A 15418-nucleotide genomic window follows, 5' to 3' on the forward strand; every position below is an offset into this window, starting at 1 on the left:
CTGGGCAAAAGGGAAAAAATAAAGGTTCCACCAGGAAATGTTTTGCTCATGAGAACTATAGCTTCCCCAGAGGAACCTAAAAAAATTGTAAAAACCCAGCCCAGGAAAAGGCAGACAATCTGATTATTTCATTTTTCTCAAGGCACACAGCAGCATTCATCAGTGCATGTACCAATGAAAAGCCCTTGCAGCACTGCAGAGCAGCCCAAACTTCACACACACCTTGTACTGCCAAGCACTTGCCAAAGACTGTGGCCCACAGCCCGTTTGAGTTGCATTTACAAAGGGAGGGGTGGGCTGCCAGCAGCTATCCCAGTACCAACCTCACCCGGCTGCAAAAGCCCTTAGGGCTTTGTAAATTTTCTTCTGCGCTCAGTTTAGTGGGGAAAAGAGATAGACTGTTAAGTCTTTTAGTTGGTGGACTCTTGTTTTATCTTTCAAATCACTGGGTACCAGCTCAGGGTCAGCCTCTCCATACCCTGTTCCATACCAGTAACCCAGGCAGGGTCCTGTAGCAGGTACCACTGCCACCTAGCAGCCCTCAGACACAGCCACTGCGCATCAGAGCTGGAAACAGGACAGGTGTTCCCCAAGTGAAGACTGTTTTCATCAGAAGAAAACAACACACACTGGGTTGCACGTTATATCCCTATCAGCAGGAACCTGATGGAGAGGATGTGGCAATATCGATTGGACTGCACACACTAGTGTGAATTAAAACAGGAGCCTTCTCAACACACAGGGAGGGTTAAAGAAGAGCACAGATGGCTCTAAAGAGGGTATCAACTATAAAAATACTCTCATGCGAGAAGCTGTTAATAGTGAGCATTTCCACACATGTACAATCACTTCCTGAGCAGAGAATGGTCTGGAACAGAGCAAGGGTTAGTAAATGTATACCCCGGGTCATGACCACAGATAGTCATAAGGCTAACTGACCAGAATCAGTAATGAGTCTGCTATTGCATCAGCCCATCCAGGCGTCGCTACCTTCTGCCTTTCGTTACTTACTAAGACATTCATCAGTCACAGCCTGATACTCATTTGTAGGCTCTGTTACTGCCTGCAACCTGTAATACTAGCATATGTTAGACTGAGCACAGCACCAAGTGTCAAGTCCTCAAAGAAGGCTGCAGCAATCACAAAGCTGGCACTAACCCACTCAGGATCTGAGGGATCTCACAAAAGGACAGAAAGGGAGGTCACAGACAGGGCAGGCCACACATGCCCAGAGCATCGGTCTATGCAGAGAGAAAAGAAGAAAAAAAAAAAAAAAATCAAAGAAACATACTTATCTCTAGTCTCCATCCTTGGAGCTATTCAAAAGCCATCTGGACATGGTCCTGGGAGACAAGCTTTGGGCAGCCCTGACTGAGCAGAGGAATTGGACCGGACAGACTGCAGAGGTCCCCCTCCAACCTCAACTGTTCTGCGATACTGTGATCTCTTCCTTCTGAACACAGCACCCTGGATAGCTGTGAAAATAGGCTGCAACGGCCCTGATGTTTTGTAGGGACCGTGGTGAGCCTGCAGTCCTCACCTCAGCACACACTGGGTAAGGTACTCCAGAGAGGAAAGCCACCAGAAACACAGGCTTGACAGAGCTCGCTGGAGCCAAACAGGAGACAGGTGATGCTTACTCATCACTTAACAGCTCCACGAGCCAGCCCAACCCAGTCTCAGCACCTAGAGCCTCTTCCAAACATGACCATCAAGGGAAGTTTAGAAAAGTACTTCAGGTAGTACTAGGGTGTCAGACAGCACTGAGCTGAGGCTACACAAACAAGGCCCAGCCTTCAAAGAGCTTCCCAGCTCTGCCCATAGAGACCACTGCTGTCCTCCAGGTAAGGCAAACAGTAATCCAGCACACATAACTACCAACAGCCACTCACTTGTAAGAGAATATCATCTTTGATACTCTTTTATTCTCACAACTGACAGCCCACAGGAGAATGGCAGGTCTGAGGATCTTTATTTTACAACTATCAATGGCTAAAGGGATGAGTTACATACTGTAGTATCCATAGGTAGGCAGCAAATAGTAACAATGTGGTACTCACTTTGGGTTTAATGACAGGATGTGAGACTGCACAGCTGTGCTCAAGGTACTGAGGCAGCTCCAAAGGCTGGCAGTGAAAACAAGATACTAAACCTGAAAAAAACCAGTTGGTCCAATTGGCTTAGGAAAAAAAGTGTTATCACATTGATGCCAGGGAAAAAGAAGAGTTCAAACAGCAGCAATTAAGAACAACCCCAAAGGGGAATCAATAACACGGGCATGGACAGAACAGATAGAAGAGAGAGAAGCTCAGTGCTAGTCATAACCACAGCTGAACTAGATCATAACAACATTATTTCACTACATGGAGCAACATGCTCTACACATTTTGTAGTGTGTTAAATCAGTCTGCTTTCATCCCTTCCCAGCCAGCTCACAGTCCAGCAGTTAGTTACAGCACTGTGTGCAAATACAGTTAGTGTGAGAAGCCCACAGCTCCCCATCCCTTGTAATGGGCTAGTGTAATTCACCAGTCTTGAAGAAGTGCAAGCCACGCAACACATATGAGAACAAAGACAGGGAGAAGCTTTCACTAGCCACACAGCATTGCTTGTTGCCCTGCTTATACAGCGGTCCCAGACAAGGCTACTAGAATTGTGTCTCTGGATACGCTGACCCTCACCTATGGAGGGCCACCTGGTAGTAAAGCGCAGCACTCCTCAAGCTGACCTGGACTCAGCTGACATGTTGAAAACAAACAGGGAGACACTGGAAGTGCTGTAAGGGCTTGGACACTCCATAGAGAATTAATATGGCCTGTAGTTCCAGTAACTGGAGAAAACAGAGATCTGGAAAGCAAGAAGAAAAGCAGGTTAAGCTCCTGTATCCTTTGGGCCACAGAAGAAAGAGCATGTAATGGGCGTGTGAAGATTGAGCTTTACAGCATTACACACTCCAGCACTGCACTGCACAAGGGCAGATTTGCTGCTATTGTCACTGACGAGGCTCGGAGCACAAAGTTACTTGCTCAAGGTGCACCCAGGTCAGCTGCAGAGCTGGAACTGAACACTTGGACTACTGGTATCTAGCTTGCTGAGGTCTCCATACCTCCTCTCCAGCACCCTGGCATCTCCTCACATCCAGCTCATGACTGAGAGAACACAAGTGTCTACCTGCTCCTCTCCATCAGGTCACTAGTTCAGCAAACACATCTGCCACACTACTACACTTATCCCAGATGGCTGCCTGCTAGGCATTGCCAGCCACATCCCTGGCTCCAGAGCATTGACTCATCGTTTGTTTTCAGTTTATACGTAAGTTGTACAGAATAACATCACATCAGATTTTTAGGAGATCTGAGGTCCTCTCAGAGTCCAGAGTTAAAAACAAAGCCCCTTCTCTAAGGCTATTACCTTGTCCTTCAGTTGCTGGCAAAGCTGCAGTGACACTGTGAAGAAGACAAGGGCATCGTTTAACCATGGTATAACACATTCCACTTTATGGACATGGCTGACTTCATATCGCTGGTTGCCAAACTCACTGGGGTGGGGGAAAAAAAGAGCACAGATTTACACACAACAGCACAGAACACAAAACTCAACTGTCCTCCATTCTCACGGAAGAGATCGCTAAGATTTCTACTATATTTAAAACACCACCTGGTAAAGTTAATAGAATGCAAACTCTCAGTCTATCTCTGATCAGATTCAGAATTAAGCTAATACGGTTAAGATATAAACTTCAACGCTTTCCAGGGAGGCACAAAGGCAGAAAATGCAGATAGCAATGCCAATAACGTAATGTTCATTTTGGCTTACAACTCCCATCTCCAGACAAACTCATGGCACTGTATGTGTGGGCTGTATCCTGAGAAATCACATCTTTGGGCCTTTATGACTGAGTCATTAAAGAAACACTATTACGAGCACCTGTGCCTTCACAGGCACAGCCACAGCAAGTGACTCAGTCCAGCTTCTCCACTTAACAGATGCTACAATCAAAAATGAGTACAGACATTTGGACCTCATCCTCAGCGTACTCCTACACCTGTTACACAGCCCTTGTAGTGACTATACTTACAACATGGCTCCAGGGTTATGTAAAATGGACCCTCCAGCAGGCTTGAAGTTCTGGAAGAGAAGGAAAAGGTTATTAGGCGTTTGATACAGTAAACAAAAGTCCTTAGAAGGAGGATGTTTTAAGATTTTCACTTTCAGTAGCCTGACATCAAGAAATGCCTATACTGTATCTGCCTGAATACACCATTCATATGCAATCCGTGGCATTTGATCCCTCCAGCTACTCCATGAAAAAAAATTCTACACAGTGGATGAGTCCAACTTAGCTCCAAAGTTTAGCACCACAAAAATAAGATGAGAAGGTCCAGAAGAAAAGCAAAAGATAGATTTTTGGGAAAAGTATCCTTATGTAAGGACTGCATTTCATAAAGCTAAAGAGTTTAATTCTGGTTTCACAGGATATCAAGCTGACCCAAATGCAACAGGTGAAGCAGAAAAGTATCCATCAAAACTCCATTCAGAAACCCAAGATGCTACTTTGATGTAAACTGGATTAATACAATTATGCCCTTCCAAAATTATGCAAAATTATCACATTATATTGTAAGATTAAGCATTACTTGGCAAAAAATAGTTACTGGCTTACTCCAGAGCACTGGTATTTTCTCCTGGGCTAAGTGGCCATGCCCCAAACTAGATTTAGAACCAGCGTTCTGTCTGCAGCAGATCTAAACAGACACAACACCAGTTACAGTTGTTTCTGCATTATCTTATGCATATAACATTGCACCATATAGCAGTGTGATCTCCTCCTTACAGTGGGACATAGAGGTAAATAAACAAGGATAGTAGGCATCACCTTGGTTGTGCTGGGCTGCAGCACATGGAGTTGGTAGACAGTCAGGCACAGCTTGTTCAGGTTAATATAGAAATTCACAAGGATGTCTGGAGGCAGAGCAGGGGTGAACATTTTCTGGTGGGAAAATAAGTGGTTTCTTTGTCAGTGAAACGACCATTATTTCTAATACTGGGAAATAGTTACCTTTCTCTAAGTCATACTAGTTACCCCACAGAGAGAGGGACATTAGAAAATAAACAGAGACTGAGCAGCTTGCAAACAATGGTTGTTCCTCAAGCTTGATCAAATGGTGTGTGCACGATGGTGACGGGAGGGGATAGAGCAGTGTTCACAATGACAAATCATCCCTGGGCAAGATTCCTGGGCAGAGAACACAACTTACGCTCTGAGAACCAGAGTCCTCACGCCCAAGTCATCTGCTTTCCCATAGGAAGATACAGAACAGCCAAAACCGCTCAGTGTTTGCAACTTCTTCAGCTCTCTCTGCCTCTGGAGACACTTCAGAAATCCATTTCCACCAGGATGCAGCACAATGTCCCAATTGCTGCACGCTGCCAGACCGTACAGAGATCCAGACCACCACATACTTACTGTGAGACCACTGGAGGCAATCTCCGGTAGAGTCAGAGTGGCTGGAGTGGTAAGCCGATTCCGGGCTCTTGAGAGCTGTAACATCACAGCATCCATAAGCTACAAGATAAGGTATGTACACTGCTGAGTGGTGATCCCTGGACAGCTCTGGACAGAGTGCTGCAGAATCCTAGAGCCTTTAGCAAGTGTTACAACAACCAGCATCACCACCCCCTCACCCTTCCAGGAATACAGGGACTTATTGGGAAGGGGTGGCTTTTGCATAAATGCAGTTTAACTGTTACCACAATCACAGACACTTGTGAGACACACCAGGAGCATTTAATACCAGGGACCGAAGAGAACAGTTATTCATTATAAGAATAAGAAGAGAACATGAGATCAATTACTGATGCCACAGAAGCATCAACAAGCTCATCATCAGCTCTTCTGAAGAGCAGGCATTAAGGAAAAACAACAAGCTGTGTTCTAGTTCTCCCCATTCCCACATCACAGGTACAACAACTAGAGAATGGGCCCTCTCATTCATAACCTGTGAGCTAGGGCACTAGAGAAAAGAACCAGCTCACTGAGAGTCCAATCCTGCCAGAAACCACAGTTCAGAGCCTCTACTCAGGCAGACTTCCTTTTCCAGAAAAAAAGTGGGAAGCAACTTATGTCTGTTATAGAGCTCATGACTCCTAAGATGAAGGCATTTTATATTATGACTCATTTCTACCCCCTACTTCCACACAAAAGTAAAAAGGAAATAGTTTTATTACCTAACTTCTTCCTCTTAGCAGCCCTTGCAATGTGGAGACTAAAAAAGTTTAGCTTTCTCTTCTTTGATATGTGATGGATTCTAATGAGTAAGTCAAAACTCTGATAGTTTCAGAGCACATTTCCAAGCAACAGCTGGTCTGTATCAGACTGCATCAGCTACTACTAGCAAGCAAGAAGTCACTTTCAAACCATCAGTAAATCATGAGTACTAACTGTAATCTTTTGTTTGTTGATGACTGCTTCATTTCTGCTCTCACCAAAAGCACTGACTGACAGAGAAAAGCATGAGCTGTGTAACTGCATCATCTGAAAAAGATCAAGGAAGGCACTCCCAGAATATCACTGCTGTGCAGCAGGGCACCGACTACTAGGATTACTGTTCATCGTGATGTACAACCCTGTTACTGATGCTAAACTGGTATAGATTCATATCAAATATGAGGTCACATGGACACTCCTTGAAATAGGTACATATGGGTACAATTTTTCCATTAAGAGACTCAAGACAATAATGTGCATTAACTATTTAAAACAACAAATGGAGGGAAGAAAAATGCACGTTCCTACTCAAGTAGAGAGGGCTTTCTCCTCACCTTGAGAACCTCCGAGCCTGTTTTGAACTGGTAGTTTACATCTCTGTTCATAAGCAGGTAAATGGCTTGGTTAACATGGTTTCTAGCATCCTGGATCTGCAAAGGTACAAATGCAGCCCTATTAATGACACACTTTATAATACACACTAGGAAGTAGAGATTTCCCATATTATTTTGTTGGCCCTAGGAAAATGCTGACTTCTCAAATGTTAAGGACATTTCTCTGAGTACCAGACACTTGCCAACACAAAACTACCACTGCTGCCCAGATGCATTATTGGGTTCTTCACTCAGGGACTGGAGATGCAAAGCAGTCTGATCGCTATAACCTGAACTGCCAATTAAGATATTGCTGCTGCCCTGAAAGAACAGTGGTATCAGGCACTCTCGTCCTGGGAGGACTCTGATCACAACTGTTCAGGTAGAAATCCTCACTGTTGATGGTATATGGTAGTCAGGTCTAGCAACACAAATAATGATTTCTTCCTTAGGAACTATTAGAGCTAAAACGAATGACGTAAATTACATCAACAGCAATAAACAATACAGCATCTCTGGCAGTATTCCGAAGTCCTTCTAAACTATAATTGTTGTGGTTGAGAGTTATCTCCAGCATGAAGAAGCTGCCATCACACTGCTTGTCTGGAACTTCACCACACTCAGGACACAGCTAGCTTAAGTCCCTCTTAAGCAAGACTGCTTGCAGCCAGGCGACAATTATCAAAGCAAGGTTGATAGCTATATCCCAGTGCTTTTATGGGAGCAAGGACACACCAGCGGAAGAAGATGGCCCAGTGAGAAAGTAACTGGTCGGTTCCAGGCAGCATCAGGAAAATTGAAAAAAAAAGGAAGGGGTAAATCAGAGGGTGCAATAAATGGAAAAGGGAAGACTGTATGAGAGGTAGCTGATGGGAGATGGATAACACAGCTTGGGAAATTAGTAGTTTGATACATCCTTCATTGCTCCCCAGCAACCCCAGATCCCAGGTCAGCCTTGTAGAGACCTCTGTGGCACAGATCTGGGCACTATTTCCTTCTTATCCAGAGCTCAAGGATCACAGAATAGTTCTGCTCTTAGAAAGCACAAGGCACTGGAGGCTACAGGAAGAAGAGAGAGGTTATAAAGTCCACTGTCAGATTGCAGAGAGATTCTGCAGGTACTTGGGCTATGACATCACCAAATATCACCACCTCCAGCCTTTACATCTTCCAGATGCTTTCAAGCAAGCTAAGTTACCCTGGCAGCATTACCCAACCCAGCAATGCCAATCCTGCTATTATAAGAACTTGTTTCATTCCTCTTCCCCCTTGATTTTGCTGTTTTCTAATCAAATTCGTCAAAACTTGTGTGCCTGCACCTGCATTCCTCAAAAATGTGCCTATACTATAACTTCTTACCCATGACTTTACTTTGCACAGAAACAAAACTCCATCTGGCACCACTCACTAAGGGAACAAATGAGATGCTCATTTTTAATTCAGACAGGACAAAGATCTCCTGTAAATCTTCTGTATAATCACTGCAATCTTAAATAATCACTGTAATGCTTCTGCTCACAGTTCTTTAGGCACTCACATTCCACATCTGAACAACACCAGAACATAAAGCTCTTCCAAGTAAACACAGGAAGGTATTTTCCATAAAAACTGGTAGAAGACTATCAACCAGGCAGCAGCACAAAACACCCACAAAATAGGATCACAACATCTTCATGTCCTTGTTGCAAGGCATAAACAAACTCAGTCAAGTTTAGCATTAACATCTCAAGTACACAATTTTCTAGATTTCTACACAGTTACCAGGTAGAGCTTTCACCCTGCTGCCAAAGCAGCCGTTGGAAACTGCACTCAAGACCAAATGCCATGGACCAAATGCTCCATGGTCTGAGCCATGGAGCAGTGAAGCACATGGAATACACCCTTCTCCAACCTACTCAGCTATGACAAAGTAACTGTGGGAAACTATGTCTTCAAGATCAGGCACTAGATTAGGTCCTGAAATGAGCTATCTCCCAGCAAAATGATGGGAAAGAGATTCAATGTTCTGGACAGCCTCAACCCTTTAACTCCTTAACTGAGGGAACTCATCTATGCTACAAGAGCACAATGCAGTGAAATTTGTTCTCAGCATAAAGAAATGCTTCCCTAAGAGACTGACAGCAAGCTATTCAAATCCTCTGAAGTTGCTCTTTACCCTGCTAGCCTGGGTTTTACAAGGAGGCACAAGGTCAGTAAGTGCACAGGCATCCTAGGCACTCCTTTTAAAGGATTATGACTGCTATGCAGACAGCCTTCAGCTCACTGGCTTCAGGAACAAGCAGAACCCATCTTTCTCTCCTAGCACCATAGCTGAATTCAACTGCAACTGTTTCCTCCCTTAGCTTTTACCACTGGAGCTAATGTGGGATAGATATAACCTTCTCTCTTGGAAAGCGAGGGGCTAACAGCTACTGCTTGGAGGGTGCAGATACTAGAGAGGGGTAGGCATCTAAAATTAACAGTACCTGCTGCAACTTCCACTGCTTGTCTTCCCGAAATGCAAAGTGCAGGAGCTGATTATTTCTGGGAATTTTCAGATTAACATCCTTGAAGAAAGAAACAAACACATGAGACCAAGCACACCTCCCTATGCAGAACATAGAGACTGCCAGTCCCACTTCATTCTGTCTCCCAGACTATCTTGGCAAGCTGCTTTCAGCAGCTCCGGCACGGCCAGAACTTTGGTCTTCCTAAAGGAAGGTGTTAATACAAAGGATAAGTTGATAGGCATTTAGCAAATTGGGATCCAGGCAGGACACATGACCTCATCTCAGAAGGCCCCCAAGGAAATTACACAACAAAGGCAGTAAAAGCAAGGAATTCTCATAAAAGTCAACTCCACCACTCACCACAGCTGTGTGTGTGTTGGGGGGTGAGGGTTAGCTGCTGAACCTTGACAAATTTCAACAGTTGCCAAAATGTTAAGGTTTTAAGGGCTATTAGGGAAGACTGACAAAGCATACTTATCAATCACTGGTAAAGCATGGTAAGGATGACCTCTTCCTTGAGGTTATCAAAGTGTAATAAGGATGACTCCCACCCCTTGATGGTATTAGAAAGCAAGAAGCAGAGCAAGTACTCACAGCTTGACACAGGGCATCTCCCTGCAGTGTCAACACACCTTTCACCTGGTCTGTGCTGGAATAAGAAGAAGGATCTGGGCAACACCAGTCACATGAGGCAAGAGACACCTACTGAAACTGCCAACCTGACACCGCCCCCCCCGTCCCATTTAGCTAGCCACATTCCCTTCCTTCCAGGGGTCACCTGGGGGATGCAGATGAACTCCACATACACTTTCAAGTCCCCAGCTCTTGGCCTGTGGCCAGCTGCTGTCCTATTATTTATAAGCCACCTCACCCTAACTGCCCTACCTAAGACATTACATTCATTTCTTATCCCATGCTTATTTCATGTATTACTTATCAACACTTTGATTGCTGTTACAAACAGCTCTCGCAAGCACAAACATAAGATATTAGATGAATTCATGACATTGGAGTTCTACATGGTTCATATGGGACTTGAAAACTACAAACCCACCCTGCTCTCCTCAACAAGAAAAAAACCCACACTCCAAACCCTTTAAAAGGTCCTGCAAGATGGCTCACATCTACAATGAACAGCGGGGGAAGACTCAAGCACCCAGGCCTTCAAGAACTCAGTTTAGCAACACTTTACATTTCAATACATTAGACAGAAACTCTTTAGATATAACACTTTTTAAGATCTACCTTGCAACAATGAATGAAAACTAGAATCAACTGTATACTTTAAGATCTGAAGAATGCAAGCTTCAAACCTGATACAGAATCATTGCATCATTCTATAAAATGCTCACCATGCTGTTTCTAAGGACCAAGGTCTCCTACTTTGCAATAAGCTTGTGACCTCTGCCAGAGTGCAACTATTCAAGACTGAGGGTGATGCTAAAGATCAAAAAACGTACAGCTATTTCAGAAGTGCACTCCTATAGCACTTTCTGCACAGGTCTCAGTTTGTTCTATGCCAGGCAGATTTATTATTGCTATTTTAGGGAGATTAGGACAAAGGCTAAGATTCATCCATGGTCAGAGTCAAAAACTGAGCCAAGAGCAGAATTCAGGTCTTATAATTGCAAATCCCTGTGCCCAGAATCAAAAATATGCCCCCTGGCAAAACTGCTGACAGTAGCATACTGATGTAACACACCAGCATGTGGTTGGGAATCGATGAGTATATTATAGGTGTCAGCAGGAAACAGCACAAGTCTGGCTAAGGCAAGCCCTGGAATTTGGCTACAGACTGTTACATTAAGCTGACATAGGAGTTTGCTTGTTTTCCTTAAGGTGCAATCTTGTATTAAGGAGAACCCCTTCGCTCTGGGGGTGCTGTAGAGACCTTGGCCGCAGGTGCCCAAGGAACAGCCCACTGCCCCAGAGGGAAGCCCCCGGCACAAACACAGGCATGGCCGGGGGCGGCAGCCCGCCCTGGCGCGGCCTGGCAGAGCAGCAGCGACCCCCCGACTGCCACAACCACTTACCCCGACGTGCTCAGCGCAAAGTTCTGCTGCTTGAGGGCTCCCGCCGAGCCGCTGGCGGGCAGCGCAAACCGCTGAGAGGCCTCCTGCCCAAGAGAGCACACAGTGAGTGCTACAGCCTCCACCCCGGCCCAGCCCACCACAGGCCAGGAACAAAGACAAGGCGAAAGCAGAAATGCAGACACTGGCAAGTGGCCAAATGCAGAGTGGTCACCTTTGCAAGCCTCCTGCAACCCACCAACAGAGCACACAGATTTTCCCTCATCCTCCTGTAGGACAGGCACAGCCTGAGATGGCTCAGAGCACAGCTCATAGCTAAAGGCATGGGAAATCCTGTGCTCCAGCGCTGTGGTCCGGAGCCAGGCAAGGTGGGCAGTGCCCAGAGGGGTTGCCAAGCTGCCTGCAGCAGCAGGGGCACTCCACAGAGCCCGGCCCTGCATGCCCCCAGGCACTGTCCTGCTCCCCTTTCCCAGCACACTCACTGCCACCCCCCCCCCCCCCCCCCCCCCCCCCCGGCTGCACAATGGGTCCCTTACCCACAAGTGAAAACCAGACCTCCTGACTGGTTATACCGGCTGATGACTGTCCTTTAATCAACCTCAAAACTGTAATGAATTCTTCAAAACAGATACTATATATCCAGATAGCAGCAGGTAACAACAACCTGCAGTGAGTCATGTCCTGGGTCAGCACCATGGCACTCCCACCTCCTCTGGCACCCACCCTTCATCTCCACATTTTTGCCCCCACTCTTGCATCACCCACTAAGCCCCACCGAAACCTGTTAAGGGCTGGGCCTGTGGAAAACTAACCTAGCAGGAAAGCTTGCACACAAGCACACAATCCCCTTTGGCTGGTTCACTGCCTGGCTGCCTGAAAAGAGCTGAAGCCAGCAGCCCACACTCAGGCTGGCAAAAGGTGCTGCAGGCCTGGTTCAGCTGAACACTTCACGCCTCTGAAAGGGGCAGGTACCATCAGAGAAGTGGATATATCAAGGGAAGGATGGTTTTGAATGAGCAGAGTGCATCTACTAATTACTGCACGAGTAGTAGCTTGTCAGCTAAAGGCTATCGTGCTCATTTCTGCCTTCACATGGTAAGAGTTACAGGCAGATCCAGATTCTCTGTTCCAGAAAATATTCACATCTCAGGCAAATGCCTGGCAGACAGGTATGTCTGCCTCCACATCCTTTCCAAAGCAGTTCTCTCGGCAAAGAGAACAGAGTCAAGAACAGTTATCTAGGGGAAATCAGCTTTATTATGAATTCTCAAGACCAGAGGGCAAACAAACACTTGGGACAGCACTGGACATGAGTGATGGACCTTTCTATGCACCCTCTACCAAGAATTTTTTCCTTAAGGAGAAATCTACCACCATTCCTCACATGGGAGAGCAAACTAACCCACAACACAAAAACCAGATGAAGCAAATTAACTTTACCTTCAAAATATCCTGCAGCTGTTTCAAAACAGCATGGACCTCTTCTTGCAAAAGCCATTTAAATTCTTCTTCCTATGTTGTGAAAATATAGCAGTAGACTCATTAGAAGTCAAACACTGGAAATAAAACTCACAGACACATAACAAAAATTCTTTAAGTTCTAAGTATACTGCTATGTCCACGCTGTTTAAATCACATGCTAGTAGTAGATAATTTGCTGAAAGGCCTTACTCTTTACTTCTCCACCTAAGCCAAATGAACTGTCCTTGTTCTTGTTTTGGCTTTGTTTAACAAAGCAGTAATCATACAAACCACTGTACCAATAATCACAGAATTATGAAACAGGCAGCTTGGGATGTCAATTTCAGAGCAAAGTACAGATCCTGCTGCTTCAAAATCTGGAGCATCTTTTTTAACTGCTGGAGTGGGCTTACCTTGGCTGGCCAGCTGCCAGACACCCATCCAGGCTCTCCCACTGCCCACCCTCAACAGAACACAGGGAAGAAATAAGATACAAGGCTCATAGGTCGAGATAAAGACAAGGAAATTGCTTACCAGTTATGGTCATAGGCAAAACAGACTCAACTTGTGGACAAATTTGTTGCCAATTAGATGATGAAAACCAAAGACAAACACTAAAATGCTCCTCCTCCTCCCGCAGTGGCATTTGCAATAAAGCAAGCTAAACTAAAAAGTGGGTGGGGGGAGAGAAAGGCTGAAGACTCCCAATCATTTGGGCAATGGGTTCAGCTCTGATGACACACCACCTCGGGCCTCAATCAGTTGTCTGCTACAGAGGAGACTCTAGAAAGCAGATCCTCAAACTACAGCTATGAACTCCTGTTAAACCACAAGACCCCATGCAGAAGATCCTCAGAGTAGTAGGGACAGAAGCAAGCAAGAGGCAAGGAAGAGACTGATGCTTGCTACCTTGTAAGAGAGAAATTTTCCACATGAAAAGTACTGGAAGGGAATGAATTGAGCAGGTCGCCAACAGTAAAATGGAAAGGTGGGGTCAACCCAGAAATTTAAGCCTGTGCTTTTTCCACTAGACAGTTCCTGTTCACCATGAGAAACACAAAATAACTACTCACTGATGTGTCATCATCTTATGCAAGAGTTATCTCAATGAAGAGTAGGACAAGGACAGTTTTGTTTCAACAAATATTCACCCAAAGCAGGTACACACAACAAACCCTAGGGAGGATTCTCTGTTATCGTTCAAACCAGTGTGAGTGCATGACCACCAACCTTCACCATTTAATCCTGTTTCAGATTTCTGGGCACCATATTGACATATTGGATTCCTTGCTCTTTTGTTCTCTGTAACACTCACTCTCCTCCAGATTCCCAAAGGAACAGAAATGATCCATGTAAAGCTGATGCCTTTAGCGTTTCCACTACCCCACTGTCCCCACACAGATGTTTCTACTTCAAATCATCACTGGACTTTCATTCCCCTAGTGACAGCAGAAGATCTTCCCCCCAGGTATTAATTTCAGACTAAGACAAGTTTGTTCACCATGTCTGTGCACTACACACCTTTCTTTTTGAGGAATGCTAGCCATATCATTCTAAATCACATTAACTTTAGAAAAACCTGGTTTTCACATGAGGCTTTCCGCCTCACCCAGAGGCAGCTCTAAAATTTTAATATCCTAGATAGGAAACTTTCACTGCTTCTTGCAGCTCGTGTCCCTGGAGATGTCTGCAATGTCAGCTGGTCTATGTCTTTTTTACCTTTATCAGGTCAACCAGGCTGCTTTGACATGCCTGCCTGACATTTGCTAAGTCTGGTCTTCCATCAAACAGCGTGTTGGACTGACTAGAAAAAAAATCCAAGGTCGTGTAACACGCTCCATTGTTTAGCGTAAGCAGGAGCGCCTCCGACTTGCCTCTGGACTCAGCCGAGGCCATCGCAAGGAGTGGCGTCAATGGCGACGCTCCCTCAGGGGGAGCGCACCGAAGCGGGGAGCAGTAAAACAGCCAAAGGGCGAGTCTGGAGGTGAGCAGGGCCCGCCCGGTGGCTGCGGGCCTGAAGGGGCAACGGCAGCGGAGCCAGGACCCGGCCCGAGAGCCTGTCCCAGCCGCACGGCCGGGCACCTGGGCACCGCCCTGAGGTCCCGCCGCGGCCGCCGGAGCAGCTGCCCCACGGCCCACGCCGCGGTGACCGGGCGGCCCTGACGGAGCGCCTCGGCCCAGTCACGGGGGAGCCGGCGGCCAGGGAGCGGCCTCACCGCCAGCCGGGGCCTGCCGGAACAGGCCTGCGGGGGTCCCGGCGGGGCCCTCACCGCCCGGGGCCAGGCCGCTGCCGCTCGCTCCCGTTGCCAGGGCAACAGCGAGCCCCGGGGCCGACTCACCAGCACCGCCCGCTCCGCCGCGCTCGCCATCGCCGCCGCCATCCCGCCAGCGGGCCCCGCCCCTCGCGCCGCCCCCCGCGGCACGGCCTCTGCCCGGCAACGCGGCCGAGGCAGCGCCTGATTGGGCAGCATCTGCCCCGCCGCAAGCGGCCGTGACGTCAGGCGGGCGGGAGCTGGCGGCGGGAGGCGGCGCAGGCGGCGCGGAGACCCGGGGCCCGCCTCGCCGCTAGCACGGCCT

At 46.8% G+C, this 15418-nt stretch overlaps 1 protein-coding gene across 3 annotated transcripts; it reads right to left on the reverse strand.

Annotated features, from left to right (window-relative positions):
* Window positions 1–1925: 1925 nt before the first annotated feature.
* ROGDI (rogdi atypical leucine zipper) lies at window positions 1926–15286 on the reverse strand. Of its 3 annotated transcripts, none has more exons than XR_012634587.1 (12): window positions 15181–15286; window positions 12821–12892; window positions 11384–11466; window positions 9945–9999; window positions 9327–9407; window positions 6823–6918; window positions 5468–5566; window positions 4877–4990; window positions 4079–4128; window positions 3412–3538; window positions 2729–2847; window positions 1926–2152 (listed from the first exon to the last, which is right to left on the reverse strand). XR_012634587.1 is itself a non-coding variant. In XM_074919133.1 (11 exons), exons 1-11 carry the CDS (start codon window positions 15220–15222, stop codon window positions 2806–2808), a joined length of 861 nt encoding a protein of 286 aa, XP_074775234.1. In that variant the 5' UTR covers window positions 15223–15286; the 3' UTR covers window positions 1926–2805. The 3 variants fall into 3 exon arrangements, 1 of the variants encoding a protein (XP_074775234.1); XR_012634586.1 differs by having other exon boundaries at window positions 2682–2847; XM_074919133.1 differs by having other exon boundaries at window positions 1926–2847.
* Window positions 15287–15418: the final 132 nt, after the last annotated feature.

The sequence above is a fragment of the Athene noctua genome, chromosome 15 (genome assembly GCF_965140245.1).
Source record: "Athene noctua chromosome 15, bAthNoc1.hap1.1, whole genome shotgun sequence".
In the NCBI taxonomy this organism is placed as follows: Eukaryota; Metazoa; Chordata; class Aves; order Strigiformes; family Strigidae; genus Athene; species Athene noctua.